This window comes from Stigmatopora nigra, chromosome 19 (assembly GCF_051989575.1).
Source record: "Stigmatopora nigra isolate UIUO_SnigA chromosome 19, RoL_Snig_1.1, whole genome shotgun sequence".
Taxonomy (NCBI): Eukaryota; Metazoa; Chordata; class Actinopteri; order Syngnathiformes; family Syngnathidae; genus Stigmatopora; species Stigmatopora nigra.
This window is the reverse complement of record NC_135526.1, coordinates 3,073,619-3,097,500: the sequence shown is the minus strand read 5'-3', so window position 1 is coordinate 3,097,500 and position 23,882 is coordinate 3,073,619. Positions and strand designations below refer to the sequence as shown.

Here is a 23,882-nt window from a genome sequence, read left to right as displayed (position 1 = left end):
AAGAAAACGCAGGGGATTTAGCCATTAGCCAACGTACTTAACTAGTCAACTAATTGGTTCAAACCCTGTTTTTTGACAGTTGAGCATGTATTCTAAGGAAAAGTGTGTATTTTTGTTGTTGTATCGGACCATCACTGTGAGCCAAGAAGTCATAATGTTTCTTTTTGAAGTAGATGGAGAATCTGCCTCTCTCAAGTTTCTTGATATTTGTGATGCTGGACACGTGGAAGAGAACCTCACTGAACTGGTCCTGATTCAGAATGAAACACACATGACTCCCACAAACAAAGACACTCACATTGGAGCACACACTTACTGTCCGTTTTTTCCAGAGAGACATCAATTGTCCATCCAGAGTGGCCCAATAGACATTGTGTCTAAAGAATCAATGATCAAATGTGAATGACAGTCAGTGAGTCACTCCTTCCATCTCTATAGAGATATGAAACAATGTCTACCTGAAACCCTTCCAGACATCCAACCAGCTCGCTCGGGCCACCGCACTTTGTGGGCCAACTGGGGTGCGCTTTCCTTTCTTTCTTGACACTCGGATGGTTGCCACACTTCAATGTCATATGCCCAACAAACAAACACAATAAGAAGAAATGACAAGAATGACAATTAAAAACAACCACCACGATAAAAGTTTAGGAGAGGCATAAACAACAACAACAAGCACTGAAGCAATGACAAACTCAACAATAAGAACAGCAATAACATTGACAACATAACAAACACAACCTGTGTGTTGTCTAGAAAAACACATTGAGTACCTTGGCATCTTTTGATTGGCAGGCTTCCTATCCTTTGCTGATTGGCTAACGGGCAAGGGAATTGGCAGAGGTGGCCGAAGTGGTGCCAGACTTGGGGAACGACTGGAATTGACCGAGCAAACAAAACAGTATTAGTGAAGAACCAAGTGTAGAATAAAGCTAATTGTATTATTAGGAGTATTGCCAGTTAGTTATCCCCCATTAGTCGTATACTCAGTCGCATGCCAACTATTGTATTTGCTCTAGCACCAAATTTTTGTGTAATTTTAGCACTAGTTTTTACATAAGTGTAATTCCAAGTGTAGTACAGGGCAAAGTATTAAGTATAGGACAGAGTTTTGCGGCGACTACGTACACAATGTTGTTTGGTAGGTTGTCTATTTGGTCTCGTCTCATTGGTCCATTAGGCATGGAGGAACCTGGCCAATTTTGATAAATTTCCTCCTCATTGGAGGAATCCGAATCGGCGTCATCGTCCCAATTTTCCAACACAGTGATGTAGGCATCCTCTTCCTCTTCTTCTGTGGATTTGGTGTGCAAAGTAGAAGAAGGAAATCAAGTCATCCCTCCTCAATTTAAAGATATTTTCCATGTTAAACCTAGATAATCTCATCAAATGTTTCTTGCATTACCTGGTCCTGCTGGCTCAGCACGGTCTTCTACCGGCACTCTCGAGTCCACGGCAACGAGATCTGGACCAGAGGAAAAACAAGAATGACTAACGTGATGACCTCCAGTTAGAAATGATTGACTTATTTACCAGCTGAAGTCAAAGGAGGTACGCTTCTGACAGATTGGGATGAGGAGTTAGCCACCATATTAAGCATATCCGCCAAGTTGGGTATGTTTGATACGGGACTAATGATGGCGCCTAAGTTAATGGGTGCTGGAGCGGAGGGACTTGGCGTAGGAGCAGGGTTAATAATGCTGCCAGCAGCACCTGCTAAATTTGGAATGTGGTTAGCTATGTTTCTAACCATGCTTTGTATGGAGGGTGGGGATAACGGGAGTGGGCGGGAGGTAGAGTCGTGTGGAACATCGTCTTGTGATCTGGTGACTTCATCTGATGGAGAAGAGACATTGACATGGCTTAATAATTGGATGGATGCACAGAAGATTTATGAGTGAATCATGTGTGTGTGTGTGAGTGTGTGTGTGAGGGTGTGTTGGTGTGTTATAGTGACGTGACAAACAAGTTTGAAACTAGTTTTGTGTGGAGTCGTTGAATTGATCTCATTTAGTTGACTCTTTTGTCAATGAAGAAAAGTTCCATGTGTGTGGGTGTGTATGTACCTGCGTTTAACTGAAATCCCGTCAAAGCAGTCAGATTTCTGAAAAACAAGAAAAAATGTGTCAGCATGATAGTCTGAAATCTTGTGTTTGTAAATTGGCAGTTATTTGCATATCACAGGATTTTGTAGCCTGAAAATTTCACATGTAGAAGCATTCGTAAATAGAGTATAGGGCCACAGGAATAGTGCTCGCTGCTTCTCTAATTCTACTAAAATTAGTGAAAGAAAACTAATTTGAGTCTCAATCTTTTGCTATTTCTTCAGTCAACTGGGAAATGCTTGGATACGTGTGTGTAAAGACTTACTTCCCATCCGGCAAGGAGGTAGAACCACGACTGTCCCTTGTGTAGCGAGCTCTTGGCTTGGGGACAGGTAGGGGTGTCGTCATCTAGAGTGGAAAAAAACTTGGTAGGATTAAAAATGAGTGATCAGCAACAGAGATATTACATCAATGATGAGGGACATTTGCTCAATAAGTATTGGAATAAAAGATCCTTAGCAAACAGACCGTGTGAATGATCTGCTACAGAAATGATTGTCAGACTGGTTCTTACTGTGTCTCTTCTGAAATTGTCCTATCGGTTGCCCTTCTGTCGTCTGTGTTTTTTCACTTCTGTCCTTTGCTTTTTGGTATTCCTGTCTTCTATTATTTTTTCTTCCGTGACATATGTGTTTCTCCGTTTGGACATGGGTAGGACAAGTGAGCTCATGTGACTGCTAGATATGGTCCAACCTGCTCAGTCACTTTGATTTTTTTTTTCTTTTCTTCACATAACCAGTTTCAGTTGGTGGCATCATCCCGCAAGTATGCTTTGAAACGTGTACAAATAAACTACTATATGCATGTGGATATGTGCATAATACAAATAATAATAAACAGTACTCCATGCTATTTCAAAATAAATTTTAAAAAATTGTACTCAAACCAATAACAATAATGAGGTACTGTGTGTATGTCAATTAGTGACATGTACATGTATTTGTATATATTTGTATATATACATGTACATATACTTGTATATATTTGTCTATGTGCATGTACATGTACTTGTATATATTTGTACATGTACATATACATATACATATACACATAGATATAAATATACACATACATATACATATACATATACATATACATATACATATACATATACAAATACAAATACATATACAAATACTAGCTACATAGCTACAATTTACCCAAGTTATTCACAACTTTTCACTAATGGGCCTAATTTGTCATCACTTATTGAAGAAGATTTGCTATGTCCTAAATGTAAACATGAAAGTAGTACCATGTTCCAGTGGCAATGCAATGCAATGCAATGTGGACATTGTAAATATATCATATAAATGGACTACAGTTGATGTCTAAGTTTATGAAGAATTCCCCAAAAACTTTCCACACTTTTATTGCTCAGTGTGTGGATGTGCGCGTGCGTATGTGTATGTTGGACCTCAATTGACTTCCTGTCGGGGTTGGCAGAGATGCAGATTGAAAACAGACGCTCTTTCTCTCTGTCCGTCTCTCTACCTCTCTCCCATTTGCCCCTCTCTCTTTCCCCTCCTCGCCTTTTCAGAGTGACTCACTTTCTTTCCAGTCATCCAGTAGCGGGAAGAAAAAGTAGCAAGAAAGAAAAAAAAAAATAAGAGAAGAAAACGGGGACGAGGAAGGAAAAAGGTTTGAAGAATACTTATTTTTTGAATTGGACTTGTTATTTTCTTGAGGAGTTTAGTCTTTTGATCATGACCAAAGTATTTTGAATAGAACAGCCTTTAGAAATAGATCTTGCGGCAAAAGAATGGCCCAGAAAGTTTGTTGATGCTTTTAGCAGACACGTGTTGACTTGGCAAAATATGACTCCGCCCCTCCTATTTTCCACACGGTCCTTCGCATTTCTTTGGTGACATCTTTCCATGAACATTTTTTCGCTTTGGAACACTGTTGACGGTCTACATTTGTACTGGTTCATCCTTTTTTTTGCACCATCTCATCCTCAACCAAGTCATTATGGCCAGCTGATGTCTACTGGTGAGTACAAAGACAAACAAGGGAAACGTTTCAAACGTAACTATTGGACAGTCCAGTAAGAAAATATGTATGTGGTGTGATTGGGCAGAATCTGGAGTCATGCTGGTGTGCAACAGAGGTCAAATAGGCAGTCTGGCACTGCTGCATTTCCTGTTGGGTAAGTAATAACGCAACAAAAAATGTCTGATCTGGCTGAAAGGATTTAATACGATGGGTGCATGTCCATAGGTGTCCTCCTGATTCTTCCACGGGGAGTTGTTAGTCTGGAACTTACTCCACTGGCATCTCAGATTCTGCTCCAGTCTGGCTCAAACTTTAGTGTGGTCAGTAAAACTTTACATGCCTCTTTCTCCATGAACAGTCTGTTTCTTTGGTATCTTCTACCTGGGTGTCTCTTGATTTCCCTTGAGGGGGTCTGGAATGTCTTCTGTCTGTCTCTCTGGTGTCTTGTGCTTCCCTTCTCCTTGATTGTCTTGAGTTCTGTGTCCTTTTCATCAGATGTCTGATGGTATAGGTCATTCTTTCAGGTTTTGCTGTCTTGATCTCTCTCAGATTTTTGCTATGGCTTATCTGTCTTTCAGGTGTGTTCTGGTTGGAGCGAGGTGTCATGGCATTTGCCTTGGCAGGACTCTGAAGGTAGCAATGTTGTCGTGGAGCAGCAGGGATCCCGTAGCGTCCTGCAGCTATTTAATGTCACATGGAGGAATTCAGGGAGATACGCTTGTGAGGAGTCAGCGTCCGAGCAGATCAGAGAGATGGACATATTCATACCTGGCCAAGGTGAAATTTCGATCCTTGCCGGAGAGATATCCCAGTGTTTCATGACATTTTAAAACCGCTTCAGGTCCAGATGAGTGGTTTGTCCCGGTGGGTCCAGGCGTAGTGATGAAGGACAAGGAGGAGGACACTATCCCATGTGTGGTGTCTAACCCTCTGCTGAATGTCAGCCTGTACGAACGTGGGGATGACACTCTGACATCCGGACTTAAGTACGAACCGGCCCATGGCTTCACGGGAAGACTGAATGATTCGTCTTATATGTGCGTGGCTTCCAACGGTTCGGAGACAAGGCAGTCGCAGGTTTACTATGTCTTCAGTATTGTTGGTGAGTTTTGTCACCCTCCTTTCAGGTAACCATTCTCTCTGGGTCTTACCTTTCGATCTCAATATTTGGTCTAATGTCTTTTCCAGTCGCCAAGGAGATGGATGTAGAATTGACGACCACCAGCAGTGTTTTGATACGTGGACAAGAGCTCATCATCAACTGCACTGTTAAAGACACTGACATTGTCTTCTTCTCCTGGAACTTCCCTCGCAAAGAGGTAACTCAATGGTTCAGTTTAGTCATATCTGATTTCTTTTGGATTCTTCCAAAAATTAGGTTTTTAAGGTCTGACTGTTCAGACTATTTTTAGCAAGATCTTTTCTTGTTTTCCATTGAGGAATTTGAGCCACTCACAGAATTTCTGCCCAATCGAATCCGTTCATTTGTGAACATCTCATCAGTGACGCTGGCAGACTCTGGTACGTCCTGCCGCCGGTAATTAGTGGCGACTCCAATGATTTCCATTGTTGAGACGTCAGGGATGCTTCCTGCAGGTGTGTACGTGTGCGCAGTGCAGGAAACACAACAAGGACGGCGGGTGGAAAAAAACATCACAGTGAACATACTTGGTAAGCACGTTGACACAAAGTCACACACGTACAGACAAACTCACACACTTGTGTGGATTCTGCAGACCGTGGCTACATTTCCGCACTTGCAACGCATGAAAACAACGTTACTTCGTTGGTTGGCCACACAGTGGTGCTGAGAGTAGCGGTAGATGCCTATCCCCCACCCGCCGTTGAGTGGCTCAAAGACAACCGGAGTGTTATTGTTCCCACAGGGACAACCACTATGTTGACCACGCGTGTGGCGCCTGGCAGGTATGATAAACCCCAATGCTAACAACAATGTTAAATGAACTCCTAACAAGTTGATATGGGTAGATACATCAGTACACTGACCTTGCCGAGGGTCCGCTTGGAGCAGTCAGGAAGTTACATGGCCAGAGTGTACAACGAAGATGATCAGGAGAAGGTTGTCCTCTACCTGCAAGTTAAAGGTAAGAGAGGCAAAAGTATTATTGATTGAATTTACAACAAAGTACTGTGTGTGTACAGCACCCGCTAGGATCACCTCGCTAACGGAAAACAGTTCTCAAGGCGTTATGTGCATCAGTGAAGGAGCTCCGCCTCCTTCTATTACTTGGTTCACTTGTCACACTGCACATGGGTAAGAGGAGCCTTGTTTTGTTTAGCATAATCCAAAACCACCAGACTGGCAATTTTGCGATGTTATTCACAGGACATTTTGCATTTGTGTGCAGGTGCACTAATGGGACAGGCACCTGGACCAGGCAATTGGCGGAGTCGGTGGGCGTGGTTATTCAGGAGAACACCACTGTCATGGGGGGAAGTGGCTTATCCCAGGTAACCATTGACTTTATCGCCCTTGAGGACAATGACAGCATTAGCCCTCGTCCTGGCAGGTGCACAGTGTCCTGAAGCTGGAAACCTTAACGAAATTGACTGCAGTTCGATGTGAGGCTTCAAACTCTGCAGGGCGGCGTGCCAGGGACCTCAGACTGGTGACCACTTGTAAGCAGATGGATGATTGGGTGGACGATAAATTATAAATAATGAATGGAAAAATGCATGATGAAGTGATGGTTGGATTGATGGTATTTGGACGATTAATCATGAGTTGTATAATGGGGGGGACAGTTGGATGACTGGTGTGATGATAATGAGTGGATGATGGAGGAATGATTTGGGATAGAAAATGATGAAACACTAACCTATCATGAATCCTGTTAAAGAAGTGCTTTTTTTTCTAGCTCTCTTGTCTCAGGTGGCCATGTTGGTGCTGGTTCTGGTTTTAGTCATCATCGCCATTGTCTTCCTGGTCATACTCATCATCCTGTGGAGAAAAGTCAGTTGTAGTACTCTTGCATTACTCGGAAGTGCAGTACAGGATCTGTCATCCTTCAGAAACCTCGCTATGAAGTCCGCTGGAAGCTCATTGGTTCTGTGAGTCCCGATGGCCTGGACTATACCTACCTGGACCCTGCTGAACTCCCCTACGATACAGCCTGGGAAATCCCAAGAGACAATGTAGCACTAGGTAATGGAATTTCTATTTTGTACAGTATTAGTACTCAGCCCAAGAGCAACTACTATACACAGTTTTTTTTTGCCTGTAGGCGAGGTGTTGGGTTCAGGAGCTTTCGGTCAAGTGGTGGAAGCCAACGTTTCTGGTCTGCTTCAAGACCAGGGCACCACCAGAGCTGCCGTAAAAATGCCCAAATGTGTGTACTACTTTGCTTTTTTTTCTTTGTATGTATAGGTACTACATCTTGTTTACCAATGTGTATGTATGTCACTGTGTCTATTTCTCTTCTGAATGTTTATGTTCAGCCAACAGCAAGACGAGTCAATCATTGTTGTCCGAATTGAAGATTTTGTGCCATCTGGGTCCTCATGTCAACATTGTCAACCTGCTGGGAGCCTGCACGTCAGGAGGTCCTGTTTATATTATCACCGAGTACTGCTGCCATGGAGACTTGGCCAACTACCTGCGACGCCACAAACAAACCTTTGGGGACGGCAATGTCAATGCAAAGAGGTAAATGGACAGACACCATCAAAAATGGATACACAATTGAACACTATGACTATGAAGTCAATACTACACATACAGGTGAAACCCATGTGCATATTGAAACACAAATTGTACTTATGTACCCCAAACATGGGAGAAAAGTGAAAATGCATGAATACACAGCAAGTATGTGTGCATGCAGAGAGGCAGATGGAGGTTACATGCACATGAGCAAGCAGGATGCGGGAGCCATTACAAGCAAGAACAATGCCGAGTCAGGTGAGACAGAAAAGTAAACCTGCCGAGTCTCATTGTGAATGAATGTTTATCTCCTTGTGCTCTGCGATTGGCAGGCCACCAATTTAGAATGGCTCCATAGTTGTCTGGGACAGGCGGCTCCGGCTCCAGTATTGACCTACTCCATGATGTTCATTTACAGGCAAAGAGGAGGCATTGTTGCCCCTCCTGACCAACTCTCCCATGCTGGAGGTCAGCGACCTTCTCAGCTTCTCCTTCCAGGTCGCCCACGCCATGAATTTCTTGTCTTCGCGTAACGTATGCTCACACAAGTCAACAGAATGTGCGGTAATCTAGTGATTGGCATGAAGTCTGAATGTTCCACGGTTTGCAGTGCGTCCACAGAGACTTGGCAGCTCGCAACGTTCTGGTGTGTGAGGAGGGGCTGGTGAAGGTGGGCGACTTCGGCCTGGCTCGAGATCTTCTCAAAGATGAGGACTACGTGGCCCGAGGACAAGTCAGTGTGACAGAAGACAGAATGAGAATGTGGCAAAAGACGTGTCAGACATTTTGTTTCTCCTCCAATAGGCATTGGTGCCGCTTAAGTGGATGTCCCCAGAGAGTATTTTCCAAAGTGTTTACTCCTCCCGAAGCGATGTTTGGTCCTATGGAGTTCTTCTTTGGGAGATCTTCTCTTTGGGTAAAATGATCAACTACATTACCACACACTGTGACGCAACATCGGTTTTTCATTTTGAATTTTCCGCAGGGGAAAGTCCATACTCGGATATCCCCATGAATCATCAGTTCTATGCTGCAATGAAGAGAGGCCATCGATTGACACGACCACTACATGCCAACTCAGCCATGTATGACCAAAAAAAAAAAAACATGCATGACGTGAAATGATGATGAATGGTATCAGACGATACCATTAATGTATTGAAAACACTTGTTTTGTCTTCTTCTAAATGACATGTTTGATGTGTGTTCAGTTACGATGTGATGCAGGCATGTTGGAACGAAGATCCCGTTTCCAGGCCATTGTTTTCGTCCTTGGTGGTGTCCCTGGACGCTATGTTGCCAGACGAATACAGAAAAGTAAAGACCCCCCTACACGTCCACAATGTCTCTTGAAAGTGTCTCACGGGGGTCCACTTCTTTTACCCAAGACGTACGCCAGGCTGAATGATAGCTTCTTGTCAAGTCACCATCCGGCTGTCGTCCAATCCCAATCGATGTCCACGCCTGGCAGTTCGGCCAGCGACACGAATGGTGAAACTCCATCGGGCAAATTTCTACAGCTGGCGTCTTACAGCATGTTGTGGTTCTTAGGTACGAGTAGTCCCGCTTCTGAGGCGACAGTTCACCTGTTGGCGGCGGGACCGGAGGAGGCGGGACCTTCTCATGGCGAGTATATTCTTCCCGTCAACGTGACGACAAGAAACAGCAGCGGTGGCGGCACTGCGCTGGACTCAATCAGGTACTTTGATGATTAATGACTATAGGGGGGTGTGATGATATATTGTGATACTTAAATGACATAAATAGTAAAATAATGAATGTCACTATTTTAATAATAATGGCCTTACTCCTATTCAGAGCTGAGGAGTCCCTGGCTACACAGGAGGGGACATCGACAAGTGAAAGGGAGGAGGAAAGCTGCATGTAAGAATCTTCTGCTACATTCAATACCAGTACATTTGTAACATTGATGACGTTAACGTGTTATCATACACCTATTATATATTTTCATATCAATTTGTTATTATCCTTAATAGGAATTAAAAACTTTTGACATACCAGCTACTTGTTGTTGTTGTTTTGTTCCTTTGTACGGAACGTACGCTTGTGCTACTGGATGAGTGAGACCCCGGCCGGTAGGAAAGGGATGAGAGATCTTGGCCAAGTTGTTGTTGGGTGGGCTGAGCCAGCGAGTGCCTATCAGGAAGTTAAGAGGGTTCTTAGTATTCGTCAGTCAGTAGAAGATCAAGATGTTTTTATTGTCTTTGCTCCTGATGTCTATCATCTCAGCAGAAGGTAAAAGCAATTTTAATCCTTGAGATTATTTATACATTGTAGTAAACAGAAGTAGCCATGTCTGGCTATTATTATTAAGTGGAAAGATGAATTCATGTTAAAGCAATGTTAAACAATGTTTTTTGACAACTTCATCTTAGTTTACTATTTGTTATACATATATATAAATTTACACACATATACATATTGTATAAGTATATATATGCATATATATTGTGGATATATATGTGTATATATATACATATACACAAACACATACATATATACACACACATATATACATACACACACATGTATACATACACATGCATATACACACGCATGTATACATACACATATGCATATACACACATATATACATATATATAAATATGATTCCATGATGCACAGACAGTCCAAGGATTGAGTGGGTGGAGCTACATGCTTTAAATCAGTGCAGTGCGCTAGATTGATATGGGGCAAGTGTGCAAAAATATGTATTTCCTGATCAATTGTTAAAATGAGTGTTGACAATTGAACCATTTTGACCGACATTCTTGATCCTGATGAAGAAGGCACTTTTCTTCCTCTTTTAATATTTCCAGACACACTCACACGCACGTTCCTTCCAAACTGCTGACAGACGTTAAAGTCAAAAATTTCACTTCTGTTTTTCTCACCATCTTGCGAAACTCAACCGTCAAATCAACAAAATCTCTTCCTTGGTCTCAAAGTAATCTCCCAAATGGACTTAAGGTATACAATAAGATTTATATACTGTAAAGGCCAGTCTTAATATAGGTGGTGGATTGGCTTTGGTACCCAAAACAACATACAACCCAGGAACAAGGCTTAAATGGGGAAAAAAAGGTTGGAACTGGTGAAATCATTGGGCAATCAGAGGAACAGGCTAAACTAAGGCAAATTGACATTGTAATGAACCATTCCTAGTCATCCAGCATATGTTTGACCTGTACGTCTTCCTTCCAGAAATTCCTCCACCATCCATTTGTCTGAACTCAGAGCCAATGCAGAACAGGTCCGAGGCGGTTTTGACCGCTGGCTCTAATTTCCGTCTCAGCTGTCATGGCAATGCGACGTTGACTTGGTCCAGTACGGCGATCAAGCAAGCATCGGATGTACGAGGTGGCACATTGGAGATTTTGAAAGCGGAGCCCAGACACACGGGAACATACAAGTGTGCGTACGCCAACAGCACCCTGAACCACCTTCATGCCACGGTGCACCTCTACATTAAAGGTAAGTCATCCAACTTGATCCGTTATTCAAACTTGAGCTCACGTCACCTTTGGTGTCCGTCATTCTTCAGGCACATCCGTGGTTTTCGTTTCGCCACGCAAGACCCCCAGCGTCAGTGAGGGTGACGACTTTCTATTCCGATGTCTACTGACCGACCCTTCTTTCACTAACCTGACACTCCAATTGGTTGAGGACCGGAATGAGAGGCCCGGTCTTCGTTTACCCCCGGGCATGAATGTCAGCGTGGATCCTCGCACGGGAGTCATCATACACAAAGTGGACAGGAAGTTCAACGGACGCTATGTCTGCACCGCACAGAAAAACGATACAGTGGCCACCTCTAGCCCTCTAGACCTGAAGGTCATGCCAAGTAAGGACTTTGTCTGGACTCACAGCTTTTTCTCTTTCTGTCTGTCATTCCATGACCTATCTTCAACAAGTTACAGCGCAATTTTCTGTCAGTCAGACTTACAATAATTAGCACCAACAAGTACATTTTCTGAAAGGGTGGAACTCATCTCACCGGCTCTCACTTCTGTCTTTTCACTAAATAGCCCGACTCAGTAATTTTTCTCGATACTTTCTGTATGTGTATCTTCAGGACTGAGTCGACCTCAAGTATTGGTAAATCGGCGTCATATTTTACGCACAATGGGAGAAAGCTTTGCAGTAACATGTGTAACCAGTAACCCTTCCATGGTCTTAACCATCTTCTGGACATACCCTGACATTGAGGTGAGATTGCAAATTTGCTGTCTTTTGGTGCTCTTTGACCTTTGATAGACAGTCTAACGGCTACCCCCCAGGCTCCAAATATGACGGACACTTCTCAATATAGCAATGGGTTTTACAAGAACAGCACCCTGAGCATCGCCAGCGTTGGTCCGCAACACAGTGGACGATACACGTGTACAGCGAGAAACAAGGCTGGCAGAGCCACAGCAACAGCTACGCTGCGTGTCATTGGTAAGGATTCGTGTCAGGTCAAAGAAGACTGTACTCTGACAATCAATGCGGGTTCTCTCCGACAGACGCTCCCTTTGTGACTGCTTTTATGCAACGCCATACTGGCGCTCAAAGTGAGGCTAACGTGAGTGCCAGTGGAAGTGAGGAATTTCAACAGCTAAACGGCAGCCATGCAACAGACGACTGGATGATGCTGGTTAATGTTAGTGTGAATCCAATAGGGGTTCAAGATGTTATCAGGAATAGTACGGTTGATGTGCTCGAAGGTGGAGACGTTATGTTGAGTGTGCTTTTGGAAACTTACCCGCCAATCAGCAGCCTCGAATGGATGTCACCTCAACGAGTCTCGGCGAAGACGTGGAACTGTCAGACAGATAGCTACAGGTCAGCATGATGAAAGGTTTCTGAAAATGGAGTTCAAAAGAAAAAACAAATTAGATTCCTCGCTTACATACTACTAGGTGGTAGTCATACAATGTTGTCATTAATAAGCTTCCATTTGCAGATGTCAAGCGAGCCTGGCTTTGCACCGAGTGCGTGACGAGGAGAAAGGTCTTTACACGCTACGCTACACCAATGCCAGAGTCAGGGGTTCCTTCAACTTTGACCTGAAAGTTCTTCGTAAGAGACCTTTATCTTCTCCATCCTCGACGACAGCAATGTGATGACCGTTTTTTTTTGCACAACCCAGGCGCCCCCAGGGGTGTCATCACTTTGGAGAACGGTACTCTGACCTGCACCAGTTGGGGTTTCCCCATACCCAATGTTTCGTGGTCACAATGCAGTGGTCTTGTCGACACGTATGTTCAAGGCAAGGGGGATGGGTCGCCGTGGTTAAAAAAAAGTCTGTCCACACGGTTCTTCAATTGATTGGCGCAGGTGTGGCGACGTCTCGATCTCCAGACTTGAGAATGTCACCTCTCAGGAAGGGCTGAAGAATTACTTGGCCGTCCCGGAGACTTTGGCCGAAGACATCACCATCGAGTGTGTGTCGGTGAACAGCGTGGGACGCTCGCGGGATGTCTTCTTCCTGCGTGAGCGCTTAAACAAACCTCTCTAAATCTGTTTTAGTTATTATGCTGTCAACTGCTGTCCCATTTTATAGCACCTTTAAGTGTTTTTCTCTCCCGGAAGCTTTGAAAGAAAGACCTGTTCATATGTCCAAGTTCAGCAGGTTCAGCTGCTAGAAGCCTGTGGACTGCGCCTATGCTAGCCGCCTCAGTGGGAGCGGCCATGCTCCTACTACTCGTTATCGCCCTCATTTTCCGGATCAGACGGGTTTGTAGGCCATCGACAGACAGAAGCAAATACAAACATAATTTCTTCGTCTCACCGCCTCTTTCTCATTTTCTTTCCTCGTGCATATTGTCTGTTTGCAGCAACCCAAATACGAAATTCGTTGGAAGATCATTGAAAGCTTTCATGGAAACAACTACACCTTCATAGACCCTGGCCTACTGCCTTACAACAACCTCAAGTGGGAGTTTCCCCGGGACAAGCTGCGTCTAGGTAACATTTGACCTCGGTCAGTCTATCACTGACCCCTGCCTGACCTGGCCCTGACGTTTGACTCGTTTACCTCCCCCTCAGGAGGCGTGTTGGGTTCGGGGGCATTCGGGAAAGTCGTGGAGGCCACGGCGTATGGACTGGGAAGTCAGGATGAAACACGGGTTGCAGTCAAAATGCTGAAACGTAAAAAGGCCACACCATGACAACTACACTAACTACTATGGGTTTTAAAAGAATTCTATCTTTTCTGCAGCGAGTGCTCACTCCGAAGAGCATGAGGCTCTGATGTGTGAGCTGAAGATTCTCAGTTATCTTGGTTACCACGACAACATCGTCAACCTGCTGGGAGCCTGTACTCAAGGAGGTCATTTACCTTATTTAAACATATCGGAGGGCGATTGGTTAGGGAGTCGGTCTCGCAATTCTAGGGGTCGAGGGTTTGATCACAGGTGATGCAGTTCAGAAAATGAATGAATGAACTTATTGGAACTTATCTTGAATTGAGCTAGTCTAGCCTAATCCTGCCTGAATTTACAGGGCCCATGTTGATGATCACCGAATACTGTTTCCACGGAGACCTGCTCAACTTTCTGCGGACGCACGCCCACCATTTGGCGGCGGCTATTTTGAGTCTGGACCTGGCAGAACATGATATCAAATATTTGAACATTAGACTCAGGAGGTCAGAAAGAAAACTCTGCTTTCTATTTTGCCAAGATGCAGAGATGTCACAATCGCATTTGACATAAGCCAATGTTTGTATCGTAGTGACAGCGGGATCTCGTGTTGTTCGGAATATCAGGAAATGCATCCCATGCTTTCCCCCTCAGGTAGCCCATTACCCATCCGTTGCATGAAAAGGCATCTATGGTATACACATATTAACCCTAACCATCCCTTCCTCAGGTTCGCAGCAAAGTGAGTGTTTGGCAATGAATGACCTGATGAGATTTTCATACCAGGTGGCTCAAGGTTTGGACTTCCTATCAACACGAAACGTAACAATCCACAAACACAAGGGCATCATTTGCAAAATATTAAACGTGGTAAAGTGACATGTGTTTGCGTTTGTCAGTGTATCCACAGAGATGTGGCGGCGAGGAACGTGTTGTTGAGTGACAGCCACATTGCCAAAATCTGCGACTTTGGTTTGGCCAGAGACATACGCAATGACGACAGCTACATCGTACAAGGAAATGTCAGTGGACACAAGACAAGCACTATATTTCTACTCCAAAACAACTACATGACCACTATATACTTTAAAAGTGCAGCAAATACACAACAACATTTCCACTCATACTTTCCATTGTCTTGTATTGTTATTAGACAAATCTTGTTCTGTTTTTTTTCCTGATCGTGACAATACACTTCCTGAGGTCTTTTATTTTGACATTTATGGCTTTAATTTGCTGTGCTTTGGTAGGCACGCTTGCCCGTCAAGTGGATGTCTCCTGAAAGCATCTTCCAATGCCTTTACACAGTGCAGAGTGATGTTTGGTCCTACGGTGTCCTGCTGTGGGAAATCTTCTCCCTTGGTAACTATGGCAATACTTTCATCACATGACTTCAGGTGACATCTGTCTATCTTTCCTCAGGGAAGAGTCCGTACCCCAACGTCGCCGTAGATACTAAATTCTATAAGATGATCAAAGATGGTTGCCATATGGAGCGACCAGACTTTGCTCCGCCGCAAATGTGAGGCCACCAAGCCGTTAATCGAATCCATTGACAGAGCTTTGTTATTTAGGCTAACCGACAGATCGGTTTTTCAGGTATCAGCTGATGACGTCGTGTTGGAGTTTGGAGCCGACTGACAGGCCGACATTCAAGACAATTTGTCAGTTGATCGAACGACTCTTCCCCTCGGTTGGCAAAGGGGGGCGGAGCCAGCAAGTGAGTCTCAATTGCCGATTGTTTGGCAGGCCAAAAAAACAAAAACAAAACGAATTGCTTTCTGTCACTCAAGCCAATCTACAAAAACATCGACGAGCGCGGCGAACACGAAGAAAGTGAAGAAGAGGATGGTGTGGGGGGAGACTCGTATAAGGGGGAGGAGCCAGGTGAACACAACTACATACTGCATTGTTTTTGACATGTCACGAAATGTCAATGCAATTATTGATTGTGTTTTGACCAATTCAGACAACGGTGAGGAAGATGAGGAGTCCATACAGATGACAAAGATGAAGAACATTTACCAACTCTCGTGATGCTCTCATCTAATGACCTACAACTAACATCTTTTACTTTTCATCAATGACCACAAATATGCCATAAAAGGGTACTGGGACCGTAAATACCCTTATTTTTTTGTTCAGTGACCCAAAATATAAGCTAAATAAATACAATAAAGCCAAATATGCTCACTTTACAAATGATAAAGAATACTGTTAAGGGAGGAAGATTTACAGGGGATCTACAATCTCCTGTATTGCGTATTTAAAAGTCTCATTAATGTACACAATCTGGCTAAGCCGTCACTGATACGCAACTACAATTTTGTGTGGCATTATTAGCATGTATAGAGCCAAATTCTGCTGTACTATATTTTGTTGTTGTTTAAAAAAAAAGGAGGAATTTTATGTTGTTCTACAGTTGCATTGTGTTTGTATGCGTTGCTGCTCCGCATTATTTTGAGTAGCATCTGTTCTCATAGTGTATCATTACTATTACTAATACAAGCAATACTTTACAGTACCTTGGAAAGTGTGGATAAGTTGAAGTGAATTTTACACATATTAAACGACACAACTACTAAACAAAAAAGGAATAATAATTCAATTCTAAAGTCACCTGGTGAACTACAAAACTACTACTACCACAAGTACTTACCTCCAACTACAGAATTGTACTACAAACACAATTGCAAGTAAACAAAAATAATACACAGAAATTACCTAACCATACAACTCCTCAACAATAATCACTTTAAAAAGTATTTCTCTACTATTACTACAACACAACTGTAACGCAAATACTAATAAAGTAAGAATGCATAACAAAAAATCTTTTGAAAGAACTATTCTAAAACGTTTTGATATTGTTGCTGTAGTATATTGCAAGTAGATGTGGTGCACCAATAAACATGGATTTAGTCTTTTAAATGTCATTAGAGGAAATAAAATATATAATCCAATAAGTATCAGATTGTAAGAAGTCAGGCTTACTGATAGCACGCCGCCTGTTTGCTCACGTTGTCCTCTTGTACTTTTCTATGGCATTAATAACAATAAGGCAGCAATGATGTGACATTTTTACGACCCCTGGACTCTTTCACACGCGTAGGGAGGGGCATTTCAAAAAGATAAATTGCAGTAGTGTGTGCAGTAGCCTGGTTAGTATTGTTTACAAATCCTTTTTCAGGTTTGAGACGTTTGGTAGAAAAATAATTGACAGGTAAGTCATGGTTTAACACATTCATTTTTTAAATCACATATTCCTATATTGACTTATTTATTGGTTAAAATGTTTAATCAGTTAAATGTGAAATGAATATGTGAATTTATTTGTCTGTTTTGTGCTTTTAGATGTCCTTTAAGAATTGGATAAACTATAAAAAGCTTGATAGCTTACAGATCAATACTGAAATTAGTATTTGATATTTATATTATAATGTATTTTATATGTAAGGGGAAAATTATTTATTTGAAATATGTATAACAGAGTTGAATGGCTTGCTTTTGAGTTCAAACTTACACTAAATATTAAAATATAAATAAGGAATTATCAAAAACAGCATTGTGTCATTCTAATCATGCAAAAAGTAGAGTGAAAGATTAAATGAAGGCTAACTAAGTTACAGAAATCTGAATGTAATGTAAATCTGAAAAACTGAAAGTCAAGTCAAGTTTCACCGCGTTCTTCTTCTACCACGATAGAAAGTTTTGCTAACAGGACTTGGTTTTTGTTTGTTTAGAATGCCAATGCGTAGTGGTTGTTCTACGTTTAACATCCTGCTGGTGGGGCTGTGCACACTGCTGCTGCTATGCTGCGCTGCCTTCATGACACTGATGTGGGCGGACACCCAACCACCAGGTGAGATCCTCCGAAATTTCAAAGACGGTTCTTTGCCGTCCATCGGCCGGGCAATGTTAATCAAAGACGCGTCTCTTAGAGGACGACGTGACGGAGGTGGTGCAAATGTGGGGTGAAATGGTGATCAGGCAGGGAGCAGAATTCACCCAAGATCTACGCAACCACAGCAGTGTTGCCTTCAAATCCCTGGCCTTCGACGTCCAGCAACTGGTGAGAGCGAAGCGAGACGCTGTCGGGGACGTTTGGCTGACTTGTGATTGGGCGACAGGTACGTGATGCATTTCGTCACGGTGGGCTGGGCCGGAGCTTCATGTCGTGTGATGTCATCAGATTTGAGTGAGTACGTCCCTTCAAAATATTCCATCACTGACACATGTATCACTTGGCGTTTTCAAAATTGTTGAACTTGTAATAATTTATCATTGCCACAATCCTCCCCCTCAGTCAGGGCAGCGTGCTGGTGACCTTTGACCTGTGGTTTACACAGCTGGTGGACAACCAAGAGGTGGAACGGGAGTTGAAGGCAGGTTTGGAGCAAGGCGGGGGATTGGTCGTCGACCGAGACAGCATTCATATCATGGGTGAGTTCAAAACTGACGTGAGGTCATAGTTCACCAGCCTAATAAGACTTTGGACAGAGAATCACCAAGAGGCAATACCAACCACAACTGAGATGCCAACTGAGATGCCGACGGCCATCACAAGTGAGGAAGACATTTTATTGCGTGCACGCCTAGGTTTTCACATCCTCATCTTATGTCTTTCTCTTTGTCGGTGTGCATCCAGTTGCATGTCCACCTTACTACACCTCCTGCTATGATTCTTCCACTTGTGTCCACATGGACCGCCTATGTGACGGCATGGAAGACTGCTCTGATGCTTCTGACGAAGATGCCGCTCGCTGTGGTCTGTGCTTTACTGGCTCAACAGTTGTTTGTTTGTGGCCGCAATATTCACATTCCTCTCTTTCTGCAGCAACAAACTGTGATGGACAGTTTTTGCTACTTGGGCCAAAGGGGTGGTTTGCTTCAGCTGGAAACAGCAGCTTCTGTCGATGGATAATTAGGTTCCAAAAACTTGTAGTACTACGTGACACTATGTAATCACAATTGGTTATTGACCAAACATCATTAAAGGTTCACTTGAAATGTTTTTGTCTTTGCTCTCAGGGTCCAAAAAGGTCTGTCTGTTGAAGTCCATTTCCATTGGTTCGAAAGCCGAGAGTATGTCGACATTGTAAGACTTTACGAAGGAGTCGGTGACGAGAAAATGATGGCAGGTTAGAAGAGAGCACACCAATGCACAAAGGTCCTAGTTAAGATGTGGGATTAGATTATTAATGAAGTACTGATTCAGATCCTACATTAGGTCTTGGGGCAGGTCCTTGATCTGTCTTGGTTCAATTCCTGGATCCAACAAAAGCTCCTTATCAAAATCTGTGTTTGGTGTTGAAAACCTTCATATAACAGATCTGGAATCAGTCTAGAACAGGTCCTGAATAGGATCTGAGATGGGCCTCAGATTTTAATAAATTCCAAAGTGCAGTTTTGTTTTAGATCCTATTTCTGGCTCCAGATCCAGCCCTGGAGAACATTTTGGATCAAGTTCTGTTATGGGATAACATTCTTGTTCAGTTCATTTAAGGACCCAGAACAGGTCTTGATCAAGATTGAGCACTTGTACTGAATAAGCATCATCGTTTCTTCGATTACAGCGGAGCTCTCGGGCCCCACCTATCCCAAAACTATGTGGCTGCTGTCCAACCATTCCACCATTGAGTTTTTCTCAGACAATTTTGAAGTGATGTCAGGATTCAATGCTACATTCAGTGCCGGCGACCTGTCGGAACTTTCGGGTAAGATTCCTGCTCCCCCAGGACCTGCCATGACTGGAGTTGTGTGTGTGTTTTTTGATATTAGTGATGTTGTCGTTGTTTCAGATTCAGATAAGATATCATGCACTTTCGAGTCAGGCCTTTGCTTCTGGAGGCAGGAACATGATGACGATGGTGACTGGCTTTGGAACAGAGGTGCCACTTTTCCGCCGCTCAGTGGTCCAAGTGCAGATCACACATTTGGGAATGTATCAGGTTGGTCGACATTTGGTTTAGCATAGAGGCCATTTCTATATTGACATTATGCCTTTGCTGTATTTGTTTTGGTTGGTAATTCGATCTAACCATAGTGTAGGTTGCTAATCAAATGTGTTTGCTCACACAGGTTTCTACTTGATTACGCCTCAGAGTCCTGGTCAATGGATGAAAAGTTTCAGGATCCACAGCCTACCTTTGATTCCAAGTTCCCAGCCCAGGTGTCTGCGCTTTTGGTAAACAACAGAATTTCTCAGGAAAATTGTTACCATATCTTATGGGAATTCAGAGAATGTGTGTTTTTGGTCTATGTGAAGGTATCACATGTTTGGAGAAGACGTTCATGCTCTTCAAGTGTTCCTACTTGGTTCATCTCCAGATGTGGACGTGGTGTTCCGGAAGGACGGTAACTATGGTGACAATTGGAACTATGGACAAGTGCTCCTCAACTTCACGACAAAAACGCTGGTGACTCAAATGCTTAGAATCTGCTTTCTATGTTAAACATGTTCTTTGACTCAACTTCATTGCATGCAGGTTGTGTTTGAAGCTCTGAAGAGAGGTGGAATAAGGAATGACATCGCATTGGATGACATAACATTGACATCAGCGCCCTGTGGCCCTGCTCCTCCTGAACCCACCTTGGTGCCGACTCCAACTCCTGTACCCACCATACCAGGTGAACTAGGCGTGCCCTCCACAAGATCATAGTTTGACCATGTGAAATCTAACTTACTGTCCACTCTCTTCTATGAATGGTCAGCTGACTGCGGAGGTCCTTTTGACTTGTGGGAGCCAAACTCCACCTTTAACTCGCCAAATTACCCACATTCTTATGGGAACAGAGCTCGCTGTAAGAAACCCGGGGTTGTGTTGTGAATCACTTGAAGGGAATGAGTGAATGATTAGCAATGCATTCATTGAAGGTATCCATAACCCTTTGTTTCCACAGGTATGTGGACACTTCATGCCTTCCCAGGTCAAAACATCCAACTCCACTTCTTGGATTTGGATGTTGAAGAGAATTATGACCTTGTAGAGGTGCGTGATGGAGTGGGGCCAAACTCTACCTTGATGGGTGAGTTGATATTTGCCGGGACACAAAATGTAAACACAGTCTTGGGCAATTGAGTGATCATCAGTCCAGGATATTGGCTATCTTAATGTGTAACCATAACTAAATATTTGATCTGAACTTGCTTCTTGCAGCCGTTCTCACTGGCAGCGTTGGACCGAAATATGACTTTTTTTCAACGACCAATCAGATGACAGTCTGGTTTTTCACAGACAAATCAGGTCACGGACGAGGGTTCAAAGCAAACTTTACTTCTGGGATTGGCTTGGGATCTCCAGGTGAGGTAACCTGAACTGAATGAGGAACTCAGTTGAAAATGACAGTCTATGCTTGCTTGTCAAATCCAGTGTCATGTGGAGTAGACCAGTTCCAGTGTCGGATAAGCAGTTGTATCCACAAAAATCAGCAGTGCGATGGGAAAATTGATTGTAGTGACGCTTCAGATGAAGCTTACTGTGGTGAGGACAGCCCAAGTTATGTGAAAAACAATTGGTAATGCTCCTAGAGTACCAAGTACTTTGCATTTAGCTTTAGATGTGTGGCTCCAGTTGTGTTGCAGGTGAACACTTCCAGTCGTCTCCAGTTTCAGATTGGCTCCTCTTGGTTCACTGTGTGTGCAGATACCTGGAACTCGCTACTGTCTCGCTTCACCTGTCAGTACCTGGGATACAGGTAGACTACTTCAGAATCTGGAATAAAGTTGGACTACAACTATAAGACCTTCTTGCCATACATGTAGAAACTTAGAACATGTAACACCTGACCAGCTGGGAGACGGATAGATTTGTCAGACCGATGACACAACCTGGAAGAACAATTTGTCTGTTTCTGGAAGAAAAGTAGACTAATTGTAGGGCCTTATATGTAGTTCATTGTCTTTGTTCATTCAGGTCTGGAGACGCCACTCTTATGCCGGCCCTGGCAGGAGATTCACCCTTTGCTAGTGTCAGTGTCACTAGTAATGGAAGTCTAGAAGCAAGTGTCAGGTAAAGAAAATGTAGAGATATTTTTCTTCTTGAATACATGAACAGTTATCAGGATGTACACAGGTGAGCCGGGACTGGTCCTGAGAGTAAATTGATCGTTGTTTTTCAGTCACGGTTGTATTGGTGAACACGTGATATCCCTCCACTGTGACAACCAGCGTAAGTGTCAGTCATGTTCATGTTTCAGAACTGAACTCAACACATTATATTTTTCTGTGTTTATGCTCCAGCATGCGGTGTTCGTTTGGTTGCTAATGACACCAGAGACAAATCGAAAATTCAAGACGGTAAGACCAAAAAAACGGCTCCAATCGAAAATTGCATTAACCTAACGATGCTATCAGTTAAGATACAGCTACAGCATTTGAACCAATTATAATAATTTGAAAGAGGAAATACCAACTCCTTGGAGTTTCCATGATCCATTCCACTCAATTTCTCCCAAAATGATTCATAGCATCTGTTCTATTTGAAAACAGAAGAGGTCAGAGTGGTAGGCGGATCAGATGCCGCAAAAGGGGCGTGGCCATGGATGGTATCACTGCATTGGAATGGACGGCACGTGTGCGGCGCAACATTGATCGGTCAACGTTGGTTACTGACTGCCGCCCACTGCGTGTATGGGTGAGACCCCAACAGCCGAGGATTGACACATTTCAGGAATTGAAACGTTTTCATTCATTGACTTTTATAATGACACGCCCCTATGGCTTGGTTTGACAGGAAGGACCATGCCCTGAACAGGTGGTGGGCCAAGTTGGGTCTTCATGCTCAGACCCAAGTCGATGACATGCACTCGTTCCAAATCGATGAGGTGTTCATGAACCCGCGCTACAATCGGATCACTAAAGAGGCAGATATCGCCCTGATGCATCTCAGTACAGCTGCAAACTTCACTGGTATATCAACTTTACACAAGTAGATCTCATGTCTTGTGGTAGATGTAAGGAACTGGATCTCGTGCTCTTTTCTGAGGAACTAGACTTGCTCATCTGGTAAAAATCATCAGATGGTTGACTTCATGTCATGGTACGATGGAAGTAGATTTTCCGTTCTAGGGTAGGGATGTTTAATTATATATTTGTAGAGCTCCTAGATTACCTACATCTGTAACTGTGGTAAGTTAGTATACAGTGGACTATACAAGTGGACTTCTTGTTGTGGAAGTCATGCGGAAGTAAAATTTCTCTTCTCAAAAGTGAATAATCCACATGCACATATACAACCACTGTGTGTGTGTGTTTGGGGGGGTGCTTGTACAGACCTGATCCAGCCAGTGTGTTTGTCCAAAAATGGTCAGGAGTTTCCAGCCGGAAGAAAATGTTGGATCACTGGATGGGGACAACAGACAGAGGAAGGTCAGTCATTGTGATATTGATTCATCTGTTCAGTTATTTTTCAGATTCAGTATTTGTTTATCTAAACGTCTGTCTATGTTTGAGTTGCTCAGGTTTCCTTCCGGATGTCCTGCAGGAAGCCAAGGTTCCCCTGGTAGACCGGGCTTCGTGCCAACATAATTTGCCCGAGTACACTATCACTTCTAGCATGTTGTGTGCGGGCATTAGAGAGGGCGGAATCGATTCGTGTCAGGTGATCACCATTCAACCGCTAGATGGAACATCAAGAGGAGAAAGCGAGGTTTATTTGTTGACTTTTGCAAACAGGGTGACTCTGGAGGTCCACTCATGTGCGAGATTGAAGGACGCTGGACTTTGATTGGTCTGTTTTTGTTCAACTTTTCTTATCACAGCAAGTATTGGTAATCACCACTCCGCTCGATTGGTCGCCGACAGGTGTCACGTCTTTCGGGATCGGTTGTGGTCGTCCCGAGCGACCCGGAGTTTACGCCAGAGTCTCGTCTTTCGTCGAATGGATCGCGGAATCGCGACGTCCCTCGCCCTCATCGTGATACTATTCTCCGATCAAGACCTTGAAATACCAGCGTCTACTTGTCATCCAG

At 43.5% G+C, this 23,882-nt stretch overlaps 4 protein-coding genes across 5 annotated transcripts in view; 3 read left to right on the top strand and 1 right to left on the bottom strand.

Annotated features, from left to right (window-relative positions):
• LOC144212910 (arf-GAP with Rho-GAP domain, ANK repeat and PH domain-containing protein 1) overlaps positions 1 to 2,098 on the bottom strand; it is a 13,027-nt gene extending 10,929 nt beyond the window's left edge. The window contains exons 1-8 of the mRNA XM_077741104.1: positions 2,067 to 2,098; positions 1,534 to 1,836; positions 1,406 to 1,465; positions 1,129 to 1,294; positions 774 to 875; positions 459 to 563; positions 317 to 377; positions 130 to 250 (exon numbers count right to left, since the gene is read on the bottom strand). Coding sequence (XP_077597230.1) covers positions 130 to 250; positions 317 to 377; positions 459 to 563; positions 774 to 875; positions 1,129 to 1,294; positions 1,406 to 1,465; positions 1,534 to 1,753 — 835 coding nt within the window. The 5' untranslated portion in view covers positions 1,754 to 1,836; positions 2,067 to 2,098. The remainder of the gene's footprint in view (positions 1 to 129; positions 251 to 316; positions 378 to 458; positions 564 to 773; positions 876 to 1,128; positions 1,295 to 1,405; positions 1,466 to 1,533; positions 1,837 to 2,066) is intronic.
• A 1,509-nt stretch (positions 2,099 to 3,607) lies between these two features.
• On the top strand, positions 3,608 to 9,785 carry LOC144212420 (platelet-derived growth factor receptor beta-like). The gene is given in 26 exon segments (XM_077740277.1): positions 3,608 to 4,097; positions 4,186 to 4,254; positions 4,326 to 4,420; positions 4,679 to 4,877; positions 4,942 to 5,202; positions 5,289 to 5,419; positions 5,540 to 5,621; positions 5,697 to 5,771; positions 5,837 to 6,026; positions 6,090 to 6,205; positions 6,264 to 6,375; positions 6,470 to 6,572; positions 6,632 to 6,740; positions 6,980 to 7,074; positions 7,134 to 7,266; positions 7,346 to 7,450; positions 7,560 to 7,767; positions 7,946 to 8,048; positions 8,191 to 8,298; positions 8,375 to 8,497; positions 8,569 to 8,680; positions 8,750 to 8,849; positions 8,976 to 9,081; positions 9,153 to 9,255; positions 9,316 to 9,463; positions 9,583 to 9,785. Coding segments are annotated over 26 exon segments (3,171 nt in total). The 5' UTR covers positions 3,608 to 3,982; the 3' UTR covers positions 9,653 to 9,785.
• Positions 9,786 to 9,938: 153 nt separating this feature from the next.
• Positions 9,939 to 16,434, top strand: csf1rb (colony stimulating factor 1 receptor, b). 2 transcript variants are annotated; one of them, XM_077740276.1, is made up of 22 exons: positions 9,939 to 10,020; positions 10,990 to 11,259; positions 11,330 to 11,629; positions 11,861 to 11,994; positions 12,066 to 12,225; positions 12,291 to 12,609; positions 12,731 to 12,846; positions 12,917 to 13,025; positions 13,105 to 13,259; positions 13,400 to 13,503; positions 13,605 to 13,734; positions 13,816 to 13,917; positions 13,988 to 14,098; positions 14,272 to 14,416; positions 14,503 to 14,564; positions 14,641 to 14,732; positions 14,810 to 14,932; positions 15,161 to 15,272; positions 15,333 to 15,432; positions 15,510 to 15,630; positions 15,704 to 15,797; positions 15,880 to 16,434. In XM_077740276.1, the coding sequence occupies exons 1-22, from the start codon at positions 9,975 to 9,977 to the stop codon at positions 15,945 to 15,947; spliced, it is 2,973 nt and encodes a 990-aa protein (XP_077596402.1). In that variant the 5' UTR covers positions 9,939 to 9,974; the 3' UTR covers positions 15,948 to 16,434. The 2 variants fall into 2 exon arrangements, with proteins under 2 accessions (XP_077596402.1, XP_077596401.1); XM_077740275.1 differs by having other exon boundaries at positions 13,397 to 13,503.
• Positions 16,435 to 17,660: 1,226 nt separating this feature from the next.
• Positions 17,661 to 23,862, top strand: tmprss15 (transmembrane serine protease 15). The gene is made up of 26 exons (XM_077741103.1): positions 17,661 to 17,772; positions 17,852 to 17,982; positions 18,041 to 18,108; positions 18,217 to 18,353; positions 18,559 to 18,678; positions 18,748 to 18,838; positions 18,942 to 19,051; positions 19,487 to 19,627; positions 19,712 to 19,861; positions 19,992 to 20,097; positions 20,179 to 20,329; positions 20,399 to 20,540; positions 20,625 to 20,714; positions 20,814 to 20,939; positions 21,071 to 21,214; positions 21,284 to 21,394; positions 21,485 to 21,608; positions 21,827 to 21,922; positions 22,032 to 22,081; positions 22,153 to 22,209; positions 22,402 to 22,546; positions 22,646 to 22,821; positions 23,185 to 23,280; positions 23,373 to 23,512; positions 23,587 to 23,641; positions 23,716 to 23,862. Exons 1-26 carry the CDS (start codon positions 17,661 to 17,663, stop codon positions 23,829 to 23,831), a joined length of 2,985 nt encoding a protein of 994 aa, XP_077597229.1. The 3' UTR covers positions 23,832 to 23,862.
• The last annotated feature ends 20 nt before the right edge of the window (positions 23,863 to 23,882 follow it).